At 42.0% G+C, this 24732-nt stretch overlaps 1 protein-coding gene and 2 long non-coding RNA genes across 11 annotated transcripts; 1 reads left to right on the forward strand and 2 right to left on the reverse strand.

The window, feature by feature from the left end:
• The first annotated feature begins 901 nt into the window (after window positions 1–901).
• LOC122017978 lies at window positions 902–23847 on the forward strand. 9 transcript variants are annotated; one of them, XR_006121507.1, is made up of 6 exons: window positions 902–1882; window positions 2074–2510; window positions 2999–3042; window positions 21181–22838; window positions 22945–23649; window positions 23723–23847. It is a non-coding gene; the product is annotated as an uncharacterized LOC122017978 (long non-coding RNA). The 9 variants fall into 9 exon arrangements; XR_006121509.1 differs by lacking the exon at window positions 23723–23847 and having other exon boundaries at window positions 21181–21298; window positions 22662–22838; window positions 22945–23071; XR_006121508.1 differs by lacking the exon at window positions 23723–23847 and having other exon boundaries at window positions 21181–21298; window positions 22671–22838; window positions 22945–23071.
• LOC122017979 lies at window positions 9532–12317 on the reverse strand. Its single transcript, XR_006121515.1, has 3 exons — window positions 12022–12317; window positions 11826–11944; window positions 9532–9668 (listed from the first exon to the last, which is right to left on the reverse strand). It is a non-coding gene; the product is annotated as an uncharacterized LOC122017979 (long non-coding RNA).
• On the reverse strand, window positions 18983–20175 carry LOC122017977 (transcription factor HEC2-like). The gene has a single exon (XM_042575710.1). The coding sequence runs from the start codon at window positions 19829–19831 to the stop codon at window positions 19196–19198; it is 636 nt and encodes a 211-aa protein (XP_042431644.1). The 5' UTR covers window positions 19832–20175; the 3' UTR covers window positions 18983–19195.
• Window positions 23848–24732: the final 885 nt, after the last annotated feature.

A 24732-nucleotide genomic window follows, 5' to 3' on the forward strand; every position in this document is an offset into this window, starting at 1 on the left:
ATTGCAAAATAAAATGAGAATCGGAGTAATAATAAAAAAAGAAAAAATATGTCAATTTAAAAATGAATTATATTTAAGGCAGAATAAAATCTCATATAAAATTACGGTAGACAATTAATGAGGAAATAAAATAACTACAAGGTATAAATAGGAAGTAGAATCGATAATGAATTAATTGAAAAGATGTCATTAATGAATTAATAATACATTTATAATTAATTAATATTAATGATGCTAATTTAATTTTTTTAATATCTTTAATTAATTAATCAATGGGCCCCAATAAAATTGGGGCCCTAGGCATAGGTCTTAATGACCTATGCCTTAAGCCGGGCTTGGGCCATCTTTGCTTATTCTATAGTCTATACCTACCTTAAAAGCATTTAAATAAATTTTAGCTCTCATGGGTTAACTTAAAGTCCAAAGATATAACCTAAAGTGAGAGTTTCACCTTTGCTCCAATTTGAAGACATTTTAATTTAATGTAATTGAAAATTTAGGATTGGAGACTGATGATTCAATCAAAGATATAAATACTAAGAACTAATCAATTTATAGACTTAAGTCGGATATCTTATGCCAACTTAAAACAAAGAAAAATCGGCCACTTTGTAATTGGGCCGGCCTACCTAGGCCATGTAAAACTGGGTCCCACTTTTTGCACCGAATGAAGAGTCGGGTAATAGCGCAGGCGACAGACTCGCTTCTCTCACGGAACGTCTTCTTACCATACACGGACACGTGTTGCTTCGTTGCCGAAACCCTTCTCCCGGGCCCCCGCTCGATTCTACGGCCTCAATTTGAGTAAAGCTGACGTGGCGACTAAAGCGATCGAAATATTACGCTAATTACCTAAAATACCCTTGTTGTTACTTCAAACTACTACCTTGCCCTTCGCTTGGTGGCATGGCCGCATGGGCGTCGTCGCCCACAAGCTCCCAAGAACACAAGCGCACCGCGGTGGCCGTCGCCGACGAGAGTTCCGTCGTCGGTCGGACGATCCCATCGAATCCAGGAACGTTACTCCTGGTTCAGGATCCGTCCATGGGAGACTCCGGAGGATCTGTCTGCAGCTCGCTCCTCCATGGCTTCCTCTTCTCCGTCTCCTCCGCCATGTCACTGGCCTAGGAGAGGCTCCGAAGCTGGAGATTTTCCCTCTGATTCGGTCCAGATGAACGTGGATTTCAGGTAGAAATTCCATCTGCGGTTTGTTCTTCTTGGAGTCGCCGAGGGAGCCTAGGAAAAACGAAATGCCTTCGCCTTTAGATTGGGCGGCAGCACCAATTACGGCCATAACCATATGGCCGTCACCCCGCTCGACCTCGTCACCTGCACTACGCTGGTGAGGCTCTAGAATTTTTGATTGCGTGGGGTTTCTATTGGGGCTAGGGTTCCTTCAATTGTCTAATCAGTGTTTATGCAATTTGGTGGGATGACGAGGCGGCGATTTAAGATTGGCTGGTGGTAACTACAGCCCGAATCAATTCACGGTCTTCGTGCTTTCTTTTGAATTTCCAGTTAAATTTGGATGGAACTTGTAGATCAAGATAAAAACCAGTTCGAATGAAGCAACGTTTGCATCTTGAGTCTACTCTGTTTGATCGCGATGCTTTTTCTGCGCATATTTAGGTCTGCAATATGAAATGCCTGGAAACGGAGTAATTTCTAAAGAAATTTTTGAGAGGACACAGTTTTCTGAGGGTATACTCTACTTCTTTCATCATTTGAGTCCAGTTAGCATGAAAAAGCCAGAGCCTTCTTCCTTAAAGATGCCACTTGGCTGTTCATCAAATTCGTGATTCTTGGCTTCGAGTTGCCATTATTGCAAGTTTTATATTGGAATTTGATGCAAACTTACTGCATTCTTCGTTTTGCCAAAATGGTTAGCATTAGTTTTGTTTGCTTCATTTTCATCAGCTTTATTTATTTATATTCATTCTCTGTTTCCTGAATAAAATTTTAGTACTTTGTTAGATTTGTAGATTTTTTTTTTTAAGATAAAACAACTTTTACTAGTATTCTTGATCAGCAGCAAACTGCATTGACATTTTCGTTTTCCTTTGTGAAATTCAGATTGACCCAGAAAAGTACAAGAATATCTCTGCATGGTTTACGGTTTGGTTAAATGAGCAAGGCTTTAGAGGCTTTTTCAAATTTGAATTTTATGAGTTCTTCAAGAAGTTATACTCGGAGTTTGCTGGACCAGAGCATGCATCCAAGTATAAAACTATAAAACTGTCATTTATCTTGTGGGATCTGCTTCTGCTGAAATAATTGTTAATGCTGCCCTTTTCCCCATGGAGGCAGTGAAGATCAGGATCCAAACTCAACCAGGGTTTGCTAAAGGTTTGAGAGATGGACTACCTAAGTTTGTTGCATCAGAAGCTCTTCCAGGGTACGTTTGCTTTCAGCTAAGAAATCATACCTTCAACTGCAGATTTGTTTGCTGTTGCATTCAAATTGCAGACTTCATAAAGGACTAGTTCCACTATGAGGACGTCAAATTCCTTGTAAGCACGCTTGATTCATTTCCAACAATCTTTTTTTGTCATATAAAATACACACATCCTTTACATATATTGATATGGTTTTCAATCTTCTTTGATAATGTATGTACTCACAGTGTTTAATTAATCTTAGATCTTTCTTCTTGACTATGAAAATCATCTTTGTTGCATACACACTCGACCAGCCTCTTTCATGTTTTATGAAATCTTGAAAACCTTAGTAATGTTGAGAAGCTTAATCTGTTTTATTCCCCTTGAGAAGCTTAATCTGTTGCATTCTTATTCTCTTAAACAAACTAGATACTCAATGAAATTCACAAGGTCAGACCTGGATGGAAATTCACTATAAGAAAAATTTAAATTCCAAAATCATTATAGCTCTACTTTTTATCCTTTCATGTAACTTTTAGCTAGACTATTAAATTTGATTTGACTTCTGTCTTGTTTTGACTTTTAGCTCAATCTTTATTTGGTCTTTGCCTTGTTTGCAGTTGCTAACTAGTTCATGTTCCTGTTTTCTCATAATCTTCTCGAGGTAACTCCTGTCACTTTTTTGCTCATATTTTTGCTGTTATAACCGATGTCTTCTTACAATGGAAGACCAAAAAATATCCTTCAATGAATTGTTCTTTTCGAGCCTCCCAAATGTCTCATCGATACGAGAGTTCTGTGCATGATGCTGCAGTTTCTCTTTGATATACTATTCGGCACATTAAGGAACTAAGTTCAGTTCTTGATACAGTGAATAAGATAGGGTCCTTGAAGTTAGGATTGAAGTCAAGAAAATTGACTGATGTGACAGTCAAAGTCAAGGAGAGGTCAACACTCAGGACTAGCATGGTCACGTGACTCGGCTGAATAGTCCAGCCGATCGGACCTTTTGTCCGATTGGATCTCGAGTCCCCCTGGCTCAATGGAATCCTGAGCCGTCCTAGTCAGAATCGAGTCCTCTTGGTCTGATTGAATATATAAGACGAACGGCTCGGCCGGACTCTTTGTCCGAGCGGATGCCGAGTCCTCAAAGAGGCCGAGTCCTCCGTATGACCAACATTTCTTATCCGACCCGGATTTCGTATTCGAGCGGATGCCAAGTCTTCAAAGAGGTCTAGTCCTCGAGATGGTCAACATTCCTTAGCCGACCCGAACTCCGTTCGAGAATGAGGTTCGATGGATATTAGAGGGGACTCAGTTGGCCTACCATCAAAGTATATTAATGGCTTATCAGTCTAACGGATTAATATTCTTTTTTGACATTTTATGTAATTGTTGTCAAAGAATCAAGGGAATATGTCCCGCGCCATCTGTACGGCGGAAGCTTTTACCCTGCAAAGCACAGAAGTGGTGAGTCTATTTTAGAAAGACTGCGGTGTGTCAGATTGGTTGGTCTTATTTCAGAAATGCATTGATATTCGTGCAAAGAGAAAACATCAATATATAAGGGGTCTCCACTTACATGCACAGGTAAGCTTTGCTATCGGAGTTCACTATTCGTCATTTTTGTTCTTCATTTCTTCCTCGTCCATTGTCCGACTTGACCGTCTGAATGTCTGCACCGAAGACCCCCTCCTTGGCCCGGTTATTGACGTTTTCTTCTTCCAGCTTTTCTCTTTGACACGCAGGCTCGATTGTGGCATCAGGTCCCATCCTGCTCGGAGCCTTCTCGCAGTCAACCTCACGCCACCTACCCAGCGAGCCATTGCCCCCGCCTTCAGACAGGATCAAATTTGGCGTCTTCTATGGAAAACTGTCTGTTTCTAAAATATGAAGATGGAAGGAGTTGGACGATTCACAACAATTACCTTGTCGTTAGAGGACCTGAATTTGCTCGTGGATACCTAGGCACAAAAGATAGCGCAACAACAACAAGCTCCTGGACACCCTTTGCCAAACGACCCAACATTCTTGGTGATAGGACCTCACACCGAGCGGAGGACTAGGGTGGAAGGACCAATATAGTTTCCACTGGTCCCTCCTCCAGCCGATTTTAATCAGGTTCTTGCACAGTCGATCGATTGTCCTTCCGTGCCCCCATCTCCGATTGCATATAATAGGGTGTTATTCCGCATGCCCTTTGATGATATGGGTCGAGTGGAGAGGCCACCGGGATCATCTTCAAGGGATGCATTCGCTCGGGATTCGCAAAAAGGGAAGACGCCAATCCCTAGTGGCTCCCTTGAACGGTTGAGTATACTGTTCTCTTTGGAAATATTGGAGGATAAGCTGTTGCCTCATTTCCGACCCCTTGCAATTGGAGAGTATAGAGGCACGACTGACCCGGAGGACCATCTACTCAAGTTCGAAAATGCAGCCATCTTCCACTAATACACGGATGATGTCAAATGCCGAGTGTTCTTGACTAATCTCTTGGGCTCGACATAAAGATGGTTCAACCTTTCGGCTGACTCCATGTGCTGCTTCAAGTTCCACCACTTCGCCAATAGTCGTCGATACCATAAGATCATGCTAAGTTTATTTTCCCTCAAGCAGGGGCCAAGGAGGCGCTGAGGGCATACATCAAACGGTTCAACCAAGTAGTTATGGATGTCCCTTTGACTACTCTAGAGATTTTGGTGAGCGCTTTTTCCCAAGAGCTCACAGATGGAGACTTCTTCCGGTCCCTAATAAAGAAGCCTCCCATAGATTTCGATCACATGTTGGGAAGGGTGACAAAGTACATTAACATGGAGGAAACTCAGTTTGCTCGGAAGGAGGTAGCTACGCCTACTCCTGTCTTTGCCTTAGAGCCCCCTCTTCTCCCTCCTTATCCGCACAAAGGACCCTGAGCGGGTCCCTAGCCGTGTCCTCACGAGCAGAGGTCGCACATCATTCAGAATGTGGAGGTCGTTCGGACCTCGTTCGCCAAGCCCCGCCAATGGGTCCAACCTTTCTGCACTTACCATCAGACGGGGACTCATAGCACTTAGGAGTATTATAGATACAATCAGGGGATGCGTTGAGTGGCTAGCCAAGGTTTCCACCATCGATCGCCGTCTCCGAACAATCATTGCTATCAACGACCGAACGAACCCTAGGGCGAGGCCTGGGGAATGCTGATCGAAACCAGCAAGTACCCTAGCAACGAGACAACCGAGTTCCAGCTCTTGCCCGAGTCATGCCTGAGCGTCCCTCGACTCGGCAAGAAGAAAATCGCAGCAATGCCGTTCGGGTGATATAGGTATGATAGTTGGCGGCCCTACCGACGGAGATTCTAATCGAGCTAGAAAGTCACACGCTCGCCGACCGGAAATTCACACGGTTGGGTGTAGCCGAGAGCATGCACGGGGGTCGAAAATCAACTTCGGTCCCAAGAACTTAGAAGGGGTGGAAGTATCGCACAATGATACCTTGATCATTAAGGTTGTTATAGTTAACTATAATATACATCATACCTTTGTGGTCACGTGAAGTTCTGTTAACATCATCTTCAAGAGGACATTCAAGCAGTTGCAAATAGATAAGAGTGTAGCCATGACAACGCCCCTATATGGATTCATCGACAATGAAATGCAGTCGATCAGACAAATTCGATTGACTATCTCTTTGGGGGAGGAGCCCCTAATGAGGACTTGTCGTTCGACCTTCATTGTGGTGGCTACTCTCTCGGCCTACAACGTGATTTTAGGTTGATCGACGTTGAATGAGTTTCGAGCGGTCATCTCCACGTTCTGCCAAAAGATCAAGTTCTCGATGGAAGACTAGGTGGGCAAAGTAAGAGGAGACCAACTGATAGCATGTAAGTGTTATGTAGATATGATTAAGACTGAAGCTCGCGCAACTCTGAAGATCCAGCGAGCGGAAGTCAATGCCATTCATAAATCGCCCCCACCACTAGTTTATGAAGAGAAGGAAGAGGTGTAGATCCATCTAGACCGACCGAAGGCCACCACTCAAATAGCGACTGACCTGACCCCAGAGGTCAAGGTTGATCTGTCGCGTGTCTAACGCGTAACAATGACGTGTTCACTTGGACACTTCGGGAGATCACCGATATCTCGCCAAGCGTCATGGAACATGTGCTCCATGTCCTCCAGGATGCTCAGTCTGTCAAGCAAAGGAAGAGAGATTTTGAAGCTGAGCGGAAGTTGATAAATTGCTCGAGGTTGGGCACGTTCGGGAGGTGCAATTCCCGACCTAGTTGGACAACATAGTCCTGGTATGTAAATCCGGGTACAAATGACGCATTTGCGTAGACTTCAGGGATCTGAACAAAATATGTCCGAAAGATTATTATCCACGCATCGACCAAGTGGTGGACTCGACCTCCAGCTATGAGTTGATATACATGCTAGACCCGTATCAGGGCTACCATAAGGAGAAAGTTTCATTACTGCAAAAGGAACCTATTGCTATAATGTTATGCCGTTCGGACTAAAGAATGTAGGAGTTACTTACCAACGACTTATGAACAAAGTGTTCTGGATCCAGATCGGAAAAAACATAAAGGTGTACGTAGATGACATCTTGATCAAGTCCCTCCTAGCGGACAGTTTATTTGCAGACATCGACGAAACTTGCTAAACATTGCGGGAGTATGGACTCAAGCTCAACCCAAGCAAATGTTTGTTCGGGGCCAAGAGCGGGCGTTTCCTTGGCTACATAGTGACAGAGCGGGGGATCGAGGCTGACCTGAGCAAGGTACATGCTTTCCGGGACATGACTCCCTTGCGCAATCTGAAGGAAGCGCAATGACTGACCAAATGGATCACGACAGTGTCCCGTCTCATTTCGAGATAGTCCAATTGGAGCCTACCCTTCTTTAAAATACTCCGTCGGGCTACCAAGTTCCAGTGGGATGTTGAGTGTGATAAAGCGCGGGAGGGACTGGAGGATTACTTGGTCGCATTGCCTATACTTGTTAAACCCATAGTGGGTGCACTTATCCGCCACTAAAAGTGTCGTCGAGTCGGTGTTAGTACCGCAAGAGGGCAAGGAACAACAACCTGTGTATTTTTTAAGCCATTTATTGAAAGATACTGAATGCCGCTATACCGCTCTTGAGAAGTTGGTCTATGGGCTAATTTTAGCCGCTTAGATGTTACGATCCTATTTTCTCTCTCATCCAATTATAGTATTAACCAATAGTACCCTGGGCCAAGTGCTCATCAACCTGGAAGTTTTGGAAAGATTGATCAAGTGAACCACGAAGCTGAGCGAATGACATAAAGTATCAACTCCGAATGTCCATCAAAACTCATGTCTTAGTCGATTTTGTGACTGAAATACAAAGTCTGGAACCAGAAGAAACTTAAAAAAATCTGTGGTTGGGTCGTCCACTCGACAAGGTAGCGAGGGCGGAATTCTTATAATATCACCCGTAAAGACAGACTGCAGTTGTCCATTCAGTTGGACTATCGAGCCACTAATAATGAAGCGGAGTATGAAGCACTGATAGTCGGCCTGTAAGCTGTAAAGCATGTGGAAACCCATCGAGTCCTAATCTAGTCAGATTCCTAGTTGGCGACTCAGCAGTTGTCAGGTAACTTTGAGATCAACAGTGAACGACTAAGGTTTTACGCGAAGGCCTTTGAGAAATTAAAAGCAGGATTTCAAGAAGTGACCTTATAGAAAATCCCCCAAGCGGAAAATTAAAAGGCGGACGAGTTAGCCAAGCTAGCTGGCTCCTTAATCCTTTGGACTTTGGACAAACCTATGGAGCAAACATTGTTGATAGCTCACATCGAATGACAAGTCGAGCTAGAATTACAGAGCGACTGGAGAGTGTCGTTAATTTCGTTTCTCCAACAAGGAAGTTTACCAGCCAACCTGAATAAGCACGTATGATCAAGAAAAAGTCCTAACGATTTACATTGGTTGGAGATCACTTGTACAAAAGGACTTTCTGTCACCCTTTGCTCAAATGCATCGAGACAGATGATGTGTAATACATTTTACAAGAGGTTCATCAAGGTTCTGTGGAAGCCACTCGGGAGGTCGGTCGCTTGCTTGGAAGATTTTGCTAGCCGGGTATTTTTGGCCCACTCTGCAAGCCGACTCAGCTTGGTTAATAGTCATTTGTTGATCGTGCCAAAAACACTAGAACATTCCGCACCACTCCACAGAATTGCTGAAGACCTCCATTATGTCAGCCCCGTTCGACCAATAGGAATGGATATTGTAGGACCCTTCCTGATGACACCCGCTTAGAAGAGATTCCTTTTGGTAGCAGTTGATTATTTTTCTAAGTGGGTTTAAGCTAAGGCTCTGACAAAGATAACTGAGCGAATGGTTATCAAGTTTATGTGGCAAAACATCATATGTCGGTACGAAATTCCTCACAAGCTCATTTCGGACAATGGAAGACAATTCCGAGGTGATAAAATCTGGGAGTGGTGCTCAAGTTACAGTATCTTGCAAGCTTTTACTTCCGTGACGTACCCTCAAAGCAATGGCCAAGCGGAAGTCACCAACAAGGAGATCATCAGAGGCTTCAAAACTAAGTTAGATAATGTTGGAGGAAGTTGGGTAGATGAACTGTCTAGTGTGTTGTGGTTTTATCACATTACGCCTTGAGAAGTTACAGGTATAACCCCTTTTCATCTTGTTTATGGTGGAGAATTAGTCGTCCTTGCGGATGTCGGCTTTGAGTCCGATTGGAGGCAATTGTATGATGAAGACAACTTAGGTCGGCGCCTTATGGAGCTCGATCTGATAGACGAGATCAGAGATAAAGTCGCTGCTCGACTGGTTGGTAGCATATTTGTCACGTCCCAGAGGAGTCTCTATTGGACAAATGGATAACATCTCCTTGTAATAGTGACAAATGAATATATACAATGTCATAAGGCTACTCACAAGCTATCAACATCCCACACGGTTGAAACATACACAACCACACAGTTATATACACAACCCACATAGCTGGAATAGAAATAACATAACCGCACAATTGTATAATAAGCAACCCATACGACTGTACCAAAACACAGCGGAAGACATATGAAAGCCACATAAATAAAAAAAGATACAATACGTGCCGACACGGCTTAAACACAACCGAATACCAAAACGATAAAGTAGCCACATGGCTAAACACCAATACAATGTCAATACCATAAGAAAAATATGTAACAAAATAAAAGCGAAATAAAGACCGTCTTCTGATGTGACGTGTGATCGACAGACAGGATACTCCAAGCGACTCCATAATCATTTACCTGCTACCTAAGAAAAAAGACAATACACAAATACGGTGGTGAGTGCGGGTCACTCAGCAGGTAATAGACAAGATAGTGCATGGTCTATATAAAACATGGAGATCAAAGTATACAGTCTTAGTAGGGAAATAAGAACATGATTACACTGACAAAAAATCAATGCATCTAAACATAACTGACATAATAAATACACATACCCAATCTAGATCTAACGTATAAGATCATGATCGTAAATGACATAATGAATACATATATCCAAATTGGAATCGACTCATACGGTATAATGATCAGTAAACTCACCGGGGATCAGCAACAGACCTGCTCGTAACACCTGAGCAATATAATCGATAGCATATACATGTATAATAAATGATACGTATGAAGCGTTATAATCGTATACAACAATCATAGCTCAAACAAGTGTAGCATATCACAATCACATGTAGCTAGTAACTACAAGATATGTATGCAGATATATCTCCACAGATGCACCGCACATCATATACAAATGCGCATGCATGCTACATGGTCATCCTCGCCACCCCTCAAGACACCACGACCCTTCTATGGCCGAGAGGCTTGGGTCCCTAACAATTGTACTACCCTCCAGATACCACAATAGAGTGGCTGAGGCAGATAGTTCGCTAAGTAGCCATCTAGCTACATAGCATCAGGGATCCTGACTACTCACATCTCTGGCTCCTTGACTACTGTACCCTCAAGACCCACTACTTTCGAGTGGTCGAGGCGGACAGAGTATAACATTGAGCGGCCAAGTGAGCATGGCAAGACTAGCTCCACTCCTAGCTATCACTCTCCCACAGTGGCCGAATGGGCAGCTAACATGTCTGATGACTAGCTCATACCAAAGGGGAGCAAGTGGTCATCAACATGCATATATATGACTGGCGATTAGCTCATACCACAAGGGAGCAAATGGCCGTTAACATGCAGTGCAATGATGAACATGATGTAGTAATTATGCCACCGACACGATCATCATCAAAGCAGCCTCCCAATCATCATCAAAGCAGCCTCCCAATCATCATAAATACCTCCAGTACAATGATCCATCTAACACCTATATTTATAGGTATGGGTAGATCCAATTGATGTCTACTAAACAACAAACATAACAAGTAGCAACACTAGACATGTACACAACATACACGTATGCACCCTACAACGTAGGTATAATTAACATGATACCTCCAATATCACACCAGCCACATAAGATCACCAACATAGGCACTATCAACATGATTTCTTCAATAGTACACATCAGACATATGTACACACAACTACATAGGTATAATCCAATAGTTATATAGACACGTGACTCACCCAATATACGAATGGATAGTCAACAAGGTAACTCCTATAGCACATACTAAATATGTATACACTCAACATAAGTATAATCAACATGTTAACTCAGTCAACAAGACATCCCTTACAATACATATTTTATATGTATATACACAACAGAGTATAGATATTCAAAAGCTAAGACTATATAGGAAATAACTAGATTATCTCTAAGGTCAAACAAATAAGTCTCAAGTAGAATATCAAACAAATAGATTTAAGGTAAAGGAGCCTAATCCATCAAACAAAACAATCATGCATTAAGTTCAAAGAACTAAAGAGGCCAAGGAAGAAATATCCGCTTTTATGTGTCGATCGTGCTAAACAATAGCACATCGAGACGCTAGTTACGAATCAAAATCCTGCAAATCACATAATATATGATATAACTAGGTCAAATATGAACTGGTTAGTTAAATCCATCATGAACCAAATAGCTAACTTAACCCTAACCTAATTAGGAATCCATACATTAATTCCAGTTCAATTATTAACCCCAAATATGACAGTTAACCAATTTCATTAATCCTGTCAGGTTTAACTCAATTCATAAACTCTTATCATTCCACAACCCAATCTGTAGCTCAATTCAAATCAATTAATCCACAACTAAATCATTCATCCTTTACACTAATCAATATCAACTTACTATCCATAACAACCAGTTAACTCCATTATCAACTTACTATCCATAACAACCAGTTAACTCCATAATTAAGATTAGATTCACTGATCCCAACAACTACACCATTCCAATCTGAATCTACATTCATGTACGAATCAAACCACAACTTACCCAATTCAGTGCGCTCTATTGTTGACTTGCGGCTGGAATAATTGCTGCTGAAAAATCTGCGGCTGGAGCTGTGGATCACCCACACACAGAGATAGCTAAAGCTATGTGAAGGTGTTACCCTCCAAATCAAATAACCACAAATCAACATTAATGATGAATCAATCACCCAAATAATTTATTAGGGTTAGTTGATTACCTCCAAGGTGACAGCAAGGTAGCTGCTGCCGGGCCAGAACTAGGGTACGGTGACATCAGATCTGCCCCCGACTATGGAAGGGGGAAGAAGGATGGCTAATCACCTGTGGTAACCATGACACTAACCACTTTTGCAGCTGGTGGCACCGGCTGCGGAACCACCCTGGTGAAGAAGTCACAACGTCAACGATCGAAAGGCTACTGCCTCGCGATGATGAATCAGAGAAAATAGGGCATGGGATGAAGGAGATCGACCACGAATGGCATAGCTAGGTGTGCATCTACGCTGCTGATGTGGAGAGGAGATCGGAAACAGGAGAAGAGACGCAGATTGGGAATAGGGCTCAGGTTTTCCCCCTTTCGGTCGAAGATCTGCTTGCGCAAACGGGGGTTGACGCCCTAAGATGGAAGATAGACGGATGGATTCCGACGATGTACGGAGGGGAAGGAGAGACTCGGCTGTCGGTGGTCGCACGACGCTGACACGAATGGTGTTGGTGGAGATGCAGTGAACAGAGGAATCGGGGAGAGGAGAGAAGTCGCGAGTGAGGGGAGAAAAGAAGGGAATAATTGGCTTATATACTTAGGTTTAACTTAATTAAATCCTAAGTTAATTTCTCAATCAACTCCCACTTTAATTGAGTATTCTAAACAGGTCTTCTATGGGCTTAATCAATTCATCCCCTTATTTAAACTGGTCATACGGACTTCGTTTAAATTCTGAAATTTTTTTAAAATTCTTTGAAAAATCCAATAAGATTATTTCTCCAATAACACTTATTATTTTATTTGTCATATCTTACAATATCGGCAGTGAATGAAGCAAAATTACACTCGGAGGGCCATCCTACGATTCTTTCAAGTGAGCGACCTAGTTTGGAAGCTGATCAAGCTGGTTGGGGATGTTAGCAAGATGGAGCCGCAATGTATGGACCATACAAGGTGGTGCAAAAGCTTGCATCGAGCTCCTACTATCTTTAAGGCGTTGAAGGGAAAAACTTGGATTGGCCGTGGAGTGCAAATCCTCTCCATCCCTATCAGATCTAAGAGTACACTTGTAATGCGTTTATATATCATGTTGAATATTCACGTAAATTTAGCTCAAGAGGTTCTACTCCAGACTCTCGAGACTTAGCGCCGAGTTATAAGCGGATTTTCCCGTGCCCTTTGGCTATCCGGTCGGAGGTTTAATTCCAGACTTTCGTGCCTGGGTTACCTCGTGTACTTTGACCATTCGGTGGGAGGTTTAATTCCAGACTCTCGTGCCTTAGCACCAAATTATAAGCAAATTTTCCCGTTTCCTTCAACCATCGGGTCGGAGGTTTAATTCCAAACTCTCGTGCCTTAGCGCTGAGTTATAAGCAGGTTTTCTCACCTTTCGACCATCTGATCGGAGGTTTAATTTCAAACTGTAGGGCATGGGTGCCAAGTTATAAGTTGGTTTTCCCATGCCCTTCAACTATTCGGTTAGAGGTTTAATTCCAGACTCTCGAGCCTTAGCGTCGAATTATAAGCAGATTTCCCCGTGCCCTTCAACTATCCGGTTGGAGTTTTAATTCCATATTCTTGGGTATGAGTGCTAAGTTATAAGCGGGGTTTTCCATGCCCTTCGACCATCCAGTTGGAGGTTTAATTCTAGACTCTCTAGCCTTAACGTCGAGTTATAAATGGGTTTCCCCGTGCCCTTCGACCATTTGGTCAGAAGTTTAATTCTAGATTCTTGGGCCTGAGTGCCAAGTTATAAGCAGGTCTTCCTGTGCCCTTCGGCCATTTGATCGGAGGTTTAATTCTAGACTCTCGAACCTTAGCGTCGAGTTATAAGCGGGTTTCCCCGTGCTCTTCGATCATCCGATTGGAGGTTCAATTCCAGACTTTTGAGCCTTAGCACTGAGTTATAAGCGGGTTTCCCCGTGCCCTTTGACCATCTAGTTGGAGGTTCAACTCCAGATTCTTGTGCCTCTGCGCCGAGTTATAAGCGAGTTTCCTCATGTCCTTTGACCATCCGACCATCCGGTTAGAGGTTCAATGTCAAACTCTCGAGTCTTAGCACTGAGTTATAAGCAGCTTTCCTCGTGCTTTTCGACCAGCCGGTTGAGGGTTCAATTCCCAACTCCTGCAACCTAGCGCCGAGTTATGGGTGGGGTCCTCCGTACATTTGCAGAGAAATCATGTAGCCGCTTGCTTGGCGTGATTCAGCTGCTCTATCAGCATGATTCAACCGCTCGCCTAGTACGATTCAGCCGTTCACTCAACACACTTTAGCGGCTCGCTTAGCTCGATTTAGCCGCTCTCTCAGTACCACTGAACTGATTGGCTGGATAATCAATTAAGTCAAAATGCTCGATGATTATCTATTTATTTTTCACTTGGTCAATATTTCATCAATAAGCCCCTAGTAAGACCATGAAGAGGAGGTCAGTGAATAGCCGCCTTGCCAAGAGTTGTACGTACCCACTAAAGCAAAAGTTTTCTGATCGGTCGGGGCGATGCTTGGTTGTGCGACATCTGTTTAAGCGCTACTCGCATAAATTCAGGCATATAGCTCATCACAACATAAACAGAAGAATACAAGTGCCAAAAGGCAATAAAAGATAGTTACGACAAAATAGTGTAAGTGTTTACTGTGCTTGGGGAATACAACCCCCGAAGGGAGAAATTTTCTAAGAACACTAAACAAAGTCTAAGCAAAGTTCGGGAAAGCATCATCCGGAACATCCTCTAAGATCTCTGATAAAATTCAAGGGAAGGTCCACAGTGAGATGACCGACTTCTCTAAGTTGCTTTATGGCCCCCTCCGCTCTGTAACCAAACATTTTTGAAGTTTGTCGGCCGAGGAGAAGATTGAATTCCCGGGAGCGCAAATAATTCACCTTGTAGGCCTTAAAGTTGCTCGGCTTCTCTCGCCTTGTAGTTAGCCAGCTCGGCATTTAGCGCCTCCAGCTCAAGATCTTTGTTATCTAAGGCCTGCTACTTTTCCCTGAGCTACAAGTCCTTCACGATTAGCTCGGTTGCTTTGGCGGCCTCTCAGACGCATGGGTTGCCTCTGTCTCTTTTAACTTCGAAGAGAGGGCTCTAGCTTCTGTATTTTTCTGGTCAAAGTTTGATATGACCCTTACTTTCCGGGCGTTCTCAGACTGGAGGTGGGACTCGGCGGTCTGGTGTCGTTTTTGAAGTTTTTCCATGGAGGTTGCTTGAACGAGTCTTCTTTCCTTTTCTTCAATAAGGACCTTCTCGACCTTAGTAGTAGCTCGTTTTGACTCTCTAGCTCTTTCTTTAGATGAGTCACTTCCTCTTGGAGCTGCTCAGAGGGGGCTCGGAAAGTCCCTGCTTCTCTCACAGAACTTCTCAGGGTTTAGTAAGTGTGGCTTATCTCTACCATCTTTTGGCGCATGGGCAAGTCCATCACCCAAAACTGACCAAAGAAAGAAGTTAAAACAAGATTCAAAGAATGGAAATGTGATATCCATGTGATAGAGAAAACTCACCTTGTGATGTCCTGAAATAAGCGGTCAGTCACTTTCTTTGGCATGCGCTTGGCTGTGTCTGCCCATACCTGAGCTAGCTGACCCTTTATCTTGATTGTATGTTGAGGTGAAAGGGGCTTGGAGGGGCTAGTCATAGCTAGTTCTGAGAGGGCAACCTCAGTATGGTGCCCTCTCAGTATGGCGTTGACTTTTCAGGGCCTGAAAGTTGGCCTCGTGTCTAGCAGGAGCCGATCTCTCCCCTCGCTCAGAGAGTGGACGAGGTAGAGGTGTGGTGGTTAAAGCCAGGGATGCAAGCGTATTCGGTCGACGCCTTTTGTGACGAAAATGCAGAGGTGCGTCAGATGTGGTGGACTCGGAAGGGACCTGGTCAGGAACCATGGAAGGCTGAGTGGCTGCAGTTCTTCAATGTTGGCCACCGCATCACTGCCTGTGGCCCTACTGGCAGCCTCCTCGTCGGTTGGCTCCTCGGTTGAGCTGATAGGTAACGCGTCACAACAAGCCTGCTCGGCTTTTGCATGTTGATTTATCTCGTCATCGTCCAATTTTGTGGACTCGGCCGGACATGCTTTCCATATGGTTCTTGCTGCAAAACGAGAAAAGGAAATTAGTTAGATATAACATCAAAGGGGAGTCGAATTTCTTACCATAGCTATAGGGCAATCTAGCTCGAATAGGACTTAGCGTGAAAATGTAGAAGACTCTCTCTTGTGGATATTAAATTTTAGACTAGATAGAGTCTCCGAGGCGGTGGCATACAGGGATCCCAATGGTAATCAGCCAACTCGGGCGCAGGAGGTAGTCCATTTACCAGCTAATCGGAAAAGATACAGGAGGAACTGGTCGGAGATAAAAGTAATGAGATTTTCAATGTTTATTGGAAGAGGACATTTTATCAAAAAAGACGGGTTCCGTTTGGGCTTAGAGAAGAAAGATGTCCGGTTCAGATTTCTTGGGATAATAAAAATAGTGAAAGATGTGGGGGGTGCAAAGGGACGTGGTATAAGCGGAAGGGAATAATGACCCCGCATAATTACTTAATGGAGTTGGAGGCTAACTGTTGGAGGGGAATGTGAAAGTTGCGAGAAACTTCGGAAAAGAATGGGTGCAACGGAAAGTGAAGACCGGCCAGAAAATGGTCTTAAAGAGGGTAATGTAGCCGGCTAGAGGAAGGTTGGGATGATCGTGGCCTGAAAGTATAATGATATGGTGGTTGTAGGGGAGGTGATAGGTAAGGCGACTCTGGTCCACCTCCCCGTCATTAAAGTCTAAGATGGTCGAAGTATACTAAAGGCCAAGGACGACAGAAGGAGGAACGATGGCAATGAAAAACGAAAGAAGGAAGCAGAGGAGGTTTGAAAAATAAACTTACGATGGAGAGAGGAAACCCTAAGCAATCATAGGCGACAGCGAGAAGGGTTAAAGAAGAAGTCGGAGGAGAATGAAAAACAGATAGGGGTTGAAGGGAACATTCAAAATCTTAAAAACCCTAGTAATGCTCCACCAGGGTCGTCCGCTCGTAGGAAGCAGGAGAGAGAGGGAGAATCAGGGCCGTTGAATTTGAATGATCGTCTGTCGCATCAAACCCTTATAGCAACCTGTCACTTAAGATATTCTTTCCACATGCACTCGCCATGTGACAGAGAGATATAACCCGCATTTATTAAGGATGAGAGATAGTAATCATTATTATGGTCAAAAGATTTGCTTGTTGCACTAAGCATTAATTATAAGTGACGTGTCCTATTTTCGAGGTACAAGTATGACGGTGGGAGAATGACGTCAGCTCAAGCAGACTAATTCGGGATTGAGCATCCGATCGAGAAGTGAGAAACACAAAAAGACATAAATGTCTAGTTAGTCGAGCTTGTAGCCTCCTTCAACTAGACTTGAAGGGGAGACTTGTGATACGACGAATAAGGTAGGTCCAGAAATTGGGGTTGAAGTCAAGAAAGTTAGCTGATGTAGCAGTCAAAGTCAAGGAGAGGTTAACACTCGGGGCTAGCATGGTCACGTGGCTTGGCCGAATAGTCCAGCTGATCAAACCTTTTGTTCGATCGAATCCCTAGTCCCCCTTGCTCAATGGAATCCTGTGTCGTTCTAATTAGAACCGAGTCCTCTCGGTCTGACTTGATATTCTAGACGAACGACTCGGGCGGACTCCCTTTCTGAGCGGATGACGAGTCCTCTAGATGGTCCACGTTCCTTATTTGACCCGGATTTCTTGTCCGAGCGGATGTTGAGTTCTCAAAGAGGTCGAGTCCTCGAGATGGTCAACATTCCTTAACCGACCCGGACTCTATCTGAGAACGAGGTCTGATTGGACGTTTGAGGGAACTCGATTGACCTACCATCAAAGCGTATTTATGGCTCATCAGTCCAACGGACTAATATTCCTTTTTGGCGTTTTGTGTAACCGTTGTCAGAGAATCAAGGAAATATATCCTGGGCCATCTATATGGCGGAAGCTTCTACCTTGTAAAGCACAGAAGTGGTGGGTTTATTTTAGGAAAGACTGTGGTGTGTCAGATTGGTTGGTCTTATTTCGAAAATGCATTGATATTCATATAGAGAGAAAACAACAGTATATAAGGGGTCTCCACCTTCAGCCACGGGTAAGCTTCGCTATCAGAGTTCTCTATTCCATTTTTGTTCTTCATTTCTTCCTCCACTTTGTTTAACTTGAGCGTTGGAGTGTCTGCGCCGGGACCCCTCCCTGATCCGGTTTCCGATGTTTTCTTCTTTCAGTTTTTCTCTTTGATACGTAGGCTTGATCACGGCACTAGGCCCCTCCTGCTTGGAGTCTTCTCGCGGTCAATCTCGACGCCACCTAGCCAACACACCATCTTTTCCGGAACTATACCGAGGTCTTCTTATTCACGTCATTATGATTGGGATTCTTACAGGAAAACAATGGGGAATCTACGATGCATTCAGAGTTTTTGTTGGCCTGTAAGCTTTGTGTCTTATGTCACGGGAGCTACTAGAATAGTTAATCTTTTGTTAAATCTTCAGGCCCGCATCAGGAGGCGTTGCACCACCCACCGATTAGAGTGAAGAACATGCAACACAAAGCTGACATTTCCGATCATTTCCTGGTAGTTCTAAGGCGCAGGTTAGTAGGAAAAGCAATCGACAGTCTATTCATAAACAATAAATTTTGCCTCGCTTTTGACCATCTATTAGTTGCATGCTGGATGCGTAATGTTTCATCTCTTGTGGAAGTATTTGTTCTACATGATGGCCTGACAACTACATGTACGACCGACCCTGTTCAGTCAGCTGAAGAATTATGTCAGCGCCAAAGTCAACCCTGGCACGATCTACCCAAGTATCATTCTTGGATCAATCATAAAGAAAAATTAAGCTCAATGATTTACGCAAGTTCTTGTCATGCAATGTGCACCTTGCGCTTTTGCAACAGCAACTTAAGCAGCTACTACGCCTTTCACATGCATGCGCAGTGAAAAGATCCGTATGTTGGCAGGTTGTAGACCAATCACTCCTTCAATCATTAGAAATCAACATACAGAAATCATTAGGTTATTGCTGATCTTGTGGGCAATAAGCTAAAGCATGGAGTTCATTCATTGTTGATCGAGAAGAGATGATTGATATTATAAAGCATGGTCGTCAAGTTTGAAAATTTAACTAGAACATTAGTGTATATATGCAATCAATTGCACATGAAGCTCAGCAAATATCGGAGAAATTATTCAGGAGGTATTGGGCTCCCAAATCCGGGGCCTCGAAGCAGGCGTAGCTCCCGTGGGGTGATCCTCCACTAGGGAAGCATGTGGCGGCGACAGGCCCGGTGGAGCGGCTGGTGGCTGCCGCCTGCTCCAGCGACTGCACCTGGCTCTTCAGGAACTTCATGTAGTGGATGGCCTCGTCCAGCATCGACGCCGTGTCCATCTTGGTCCCCCCGGGCACCAGCTGCTGCAGGATCCTTATCCGCTCGCTGATCCGCTCCCGCCGGTGGCGGGCGGCCACGCTCTGCGGGTCCTTCGATATCCTCACGTTCCGCCGCTTCGGCGGCTTCACTGACTCGGGATCGATTTGGATGGGCTGCAGCGCGGCCATGCGGAATATCATCTCCCTCATGTCTGCCACGGATGGCCTTTCGCAGAGGCCGCCCGCCGGAGAGCTCAGCAGCATCTGCATCTCTGAAGAAGAGGCCCCTCCAGTGTTGAGGAGCTCTGGGGGGAGGGCGCCGGAGTAGCCGAGTGGATGGGAGTGCAGGACCGGTGTTTGTGAGAATTCCCTTAGCTTCTCCATCATCACCCTCTCCAAATCCATCTGGGCATTTGTTCCGTAGTCCAAATCCATTGGTAATTCTACTATCACTCTGCAAAGGCTGATTAGAGCTCAGAAAGTAGAGGGATGGGCGGAGTGAGGACGGAAGTGATTGAACTGGGAGTGGTTTCAGAAGATTGCAGAGGGGAGATATCTATGATTGGTGAGTGTATCTGATGACTCTTCAAGCTTTCCCTTTGAATGGCCAATGCCAATGAAGTAGGCTTTATATAATATGCTTTTAACTATTCTCTAGGCTGCTTTTAACTATATGATAATGAAGAATGGAATTTATTCATACAAGATATGTATTATCAAATTTTATTTTTCTATTCTAAAAAATTATACCTGTATTTTTTTTTTAATCTCATTTTCATATAAGCGTGTGTCATTTGTATATGTTCATAACTATATCTTGGTTCATCTGTTCCCACTTGTCATAGTAATAAATGATTGCCAGCTTGTAGTATTATACTATTAGCAGCGTGATAATGCTTACTAGGTTGCTTCTCAACCTCCCACAAACTACTAGCACAGCCTCAAAAATTCAGACATACTTAAACAAATCATTGGGACACAAATTTAGGATGCATTGAGGACGGATTTTAGTTTTCATGTGAAGTTGTTTTAATCTATTTGGTTGGATCCTGATTTTCTATCAATTTAGGAACAAAACTAACATAAGTGCAGCTCCTATGGTTGAAGACTGGATTCACTGGCATTGAAAACAACTGCATCTGTTATTGAAGAAAAATGGGAGCACCTGAAATTGAAAAACTAGTGCACCCTTAAGTATTGCACATAGTATGATAAAACGGGTGCATCTGGTATGATAAAATGGATGCACTTGGTAACCAGGAATGGGTGCACCTGAACACTCATCATGGAGCACTGCACGGAGGGGCTGCACCCATGTTTTATTTCAATTTAGTTCTTGAATTTATTGTCGGGTCTCTTTTTCACCGTGTTCTCTTGTTCTACTAGAAATCTGGATAAAATGACCACCTTTTTGTAGTTAGAGAAGATTATAATATATGAAGTTTTTTGTTTAAATTTTTTGTCTGAACAAAAAATCTGGAAGAAAATGTTAAGGTGAAGCTAAAACGCAATAACAACAACACTGAATCATAGAGCGCGCATTACTATCAGCTATTTGGAATCGGCTTCCTGGATTTTGTCCAGTTGAAGTGCTAGAGATGAGAGGTTGAAAGTAGAACTTCAGAATAAGAAGTAAACTATAGTACCTACCAGTTTAAGGATCAAACTGAGAAACAGTCAAATCTCACGGAATAAATCTAAATTTTCTCACTTCTTTGTGACAGTTTTGCTTAACATTTGACAGTTCATCATGAATATTTTATTTATGTTTCTGGGCAAAACAGCTGATGCATGCACCAGGAAGCCAATCTTCACATGGAGAGGTACAGAAGTCTAAGTCAGCTGAGGCTTTTAAATGACAAAGCCCACACGTGGCAATGATGTAGAGCAGAAGGCCCACAGGTGAGCTTCCCATATCCTGCCTCACCTTCTGATCCTTAATAGATTATGTCAATTATTATGTTCTGCATCCACTATTCCTATTCTTTTAATATATTTTAGTCAATCCTGCCGGTGGCAAGACCTTTCCAACAAGTAAACTAAAGTTTTTCTTTTATAAAAAAATAGATTTAGTTTTGATAAAAAAACAGAAAGATAAATAATAACTGTCAAAAGTAAAAAATATAACTGCCAAGTTAAAGTAAAATAAGTTCTTATAGATATTGACAATGATATTTTTATTTTCTATTTTTTATAAGAATTTTTTGTTTGCCATCTATTATTAATTATCAAGAGTTAATTATATGTTTAGGAAACTGGATTCACTGAATCTGCATATGTAAAAAGGATAAAAAATTTAAATATTATTTTTTTTTATAGATATAACGTTTTCATTTTAAATTATAGTTATTTGTTTAATGGCGGCATTATCAAAATAAAAAAAAAACAGAATGCTTAATCAATAAAAACTATACAATTTTCTTTTCTCCAGAATATGCTCTTGTTATATGTTGTTTTCTCAGTAATCAAATATTTGATAGTGTCAAGTTCATAAAATCAATATTTGATTTATTGATTTGATTTACCCAGCATGTTTTTTTTTAAAATTTGAAGATTTGAAAACTTAAATATTTTTTATTTCTCAACATTTCCTTTTTCCTGAATATGAAAATTTGAAAAGTTTTCTTATCACAAACAGGGCCTTAGCGGCAGTAACTTATATTTCAACTGAAAAAATTGTATGCTCAATTCAAGATCTCATTTGATGGTATGTTTCATCATTAATGTTGACTAAGTTCAGAGTCTATGTTATACTCTCAAACCAGTATGTTACAATTAGATTTGACAGACTAGCTAACCAGAAGCCAATCCAATCGCGCTTAATAGTGGTACTCCAGTTGATTCAACCTCTGGTCCGAGTTTTAAAACGCTTTGTCATTATGAATGCGTTTGGACTTGAGCAGGGATATTTCATGAACGAGTTTCTGCATCTTCATTGCTCTCCTTTCTTATTTAGATTGTTCTTCTTATGACTTGAGAATTAAAAAATCCACTGTGGCTACGGTTGTCCCTTTGTTTTTAAATCTATTTTCTCCTGACATCAGAGAGCATCTAGAGTAGAAAACATATTTCTATCATCTGTTGAAGTAATGATTAGCAAATTATCTACTTCTGTTTTCCTTGCAATACATACCATGCACTCACTCTACCTATCATTTTCATAAGCAATTTGCTTTCCATCCTCGAATTATTAGAAAATAGTGCTTTGTTCTTCTACTTACTATTTACTGAAAGTAATGGTCTTCTCGTATATCATAACTTGGAGCATGAAAAGGAAAAAAAGAGAGGTTGACGACAATAATTATGTAAGTTGGATGCTCATCAGTTCATCCACATAAATTGCCGGATGCTCAGAACTTGGACATGACTCGGAGGGGACCATCACCACTGGATTGGGTTCTTTAAATCTGACAGGATCTATGTGACCTTTGCTACAACGATAGTGAGTATTCATTAAAGATTTGGTGGTTTGAAAATTTAAACATTCCCTGTTCATTTTTCACCTTTCTAGAGAATTATTCTTAACCTTTTTTCCTTATCAAATGCAGGATGCTACCAACATTCACCATAGAACATGCAGCATGAAGATAAGAAATCTCTTTTCTATTCCTTGAAATTCAATGCCTAGATTATATCAGTGCGCCTCTAGTTTTTCCAAAAAAAAAAAACAAAAATCAATCAATAATGCTATGTTAATTCTCCCACCTTCTCACCTCATACCTTATCCTTGGACCTCGATTCCTTTCCCTGTCTCGCCAAAAATTCATTGCCATGAAAACAACAGGAGGTATGATAGAGTAGCTTGTCCAAACCAACAACATACTCCTCGTCGGCTACCCCGTCCCTCTGTTTTTCTTGGTACTTGTTGTAGTGGTCCATCTCAATTATTAACTATATGATCTTCTCCCATCCTCTCTTTTATTTAGCCGTGTGCAGTCGCTTTTTTCGACTGGACCAATCATATTTGAATGTGGTTTATCTGTAATCAGTCGGCAGTTTTGGTCGGTCCGTTTTGAAAACACTACTTCTCCCGAAGCTTCATGGATTTAGACTTTTAGTGCTCATCAGTAATCTTAATGAGTTAAACTGCAAAATTTTTACCTGGATGAACTGATCGATCTGGTGGTAAAAACACTGCTGCTAGCAAAACTCCATGCTTTTACAGTTAGGAACTGCATTTTATATCGTTTGTTTGCGGAGAAGCTCGAGATCAGTGGAGGACCACTGAGCCATCATGTCATTGCTTCTTTCAAGTAAGCCCACTGCCTTTGTCTTTGTTTCAGCCTTCCATCACGACGCAAGTGTAAACTAGAAGTGATTCTGTAGGTAGGAGCCACCAGATTACATGTTTGAATTAATTTGTGGAAAAGCAAAAGAATATCTCCATAGGAAAATGATATGTAAAAACTTTTACTCTTCTGTTTGGATAAATAGAAACTAATATAGCATTTCCTCGTGGCGTTTTATTCAGTGTAGATGATATTTATTTCGTGATTCAACTCACAGAGAATGAAAGGAGAAAGATTATGATTTATTTTTGTTATAGAACTTTCAGAAATCTCATATGACAAAACAGTTGATAGGCTGGGCCCATGAGAAGGCCCAGAGGCCGAACAATCCATGTGACCTTCCATTCCAACTTAGCTGCAATTGAGAAACGTGCTGAAATCCCTTTTTGTGGTTTGATATTTTTTTTTCCTAATCCCTTAAAGGGGAATTCAATTGTCTAGTTTGTTTTTCAAATAATGTACGAAACTCTCGCGGGTGTGGATCCGAAGAAAGAGTCGGATCAATTCGAAAGTCTGTTTTATCTTGGATTTTATCAGAGGCTATTTGCACCATTTGAATCCCCTCAAGTGACAGTAAGAGTTGATCTTTGATCATATTTAAGTGCACTTGAACCAAATAAAATATGTGGCAAAATACAGTAGTTATAACCACTAGATTGTAAATACTAGATCATATAATATTATTTTAACCATATAGTAAATGCTTGAATTATGAGACAATTGCTCAAAGCTTTCTACAACAAACTATTCTTCCTCAGTCCCTACATTAAAAAAAAAAGGGTTTATTTCCACATATAATTTTTTTTATGCAACTTCTTAATGCATAGTAATTTATCTAATTATCATTTATTTTTTATAGGAACAGAAAATTCAAAAGGAGATATTTTTTTTTCTAAATTTAACACATTTAGAATAGAATTTAGTATATTTTTTATTAAATTGAGCATGATTTTTTTTGCTTAATCAATCGATTGTGAGCTCATACCAATTGATTAACTTAGGATGAAGCGATTGGTCAATTGATTCAGTCTAAATCAATCGATTAAT

The sequence above is a fragment of the Zingiber officinale genome, chromosome 8B, assembly GCF_018446385.1.
Source record: "Zingiber officinale cultivar Zhangliang chromosome 8B, Zo_v1.1, whole genome shotgun sequence".
Lineage (NCBI taxonomy): Eukaryota > Viridiplantae > Streptophyta > Magnoliopsida > Zingiberales > Zingiberaceae > Zingiber > Zingiber officinale.

What these genes read in the sequence shown, in the direction of transcription:
- LOC122017977 (XM_042575710.1), bottom strand. Translation starts at nt 19,831, where the DNA reads ATGGATTTGGACTACGGAACAAATGCCCAGATGGATTTGGAGAGGGTG.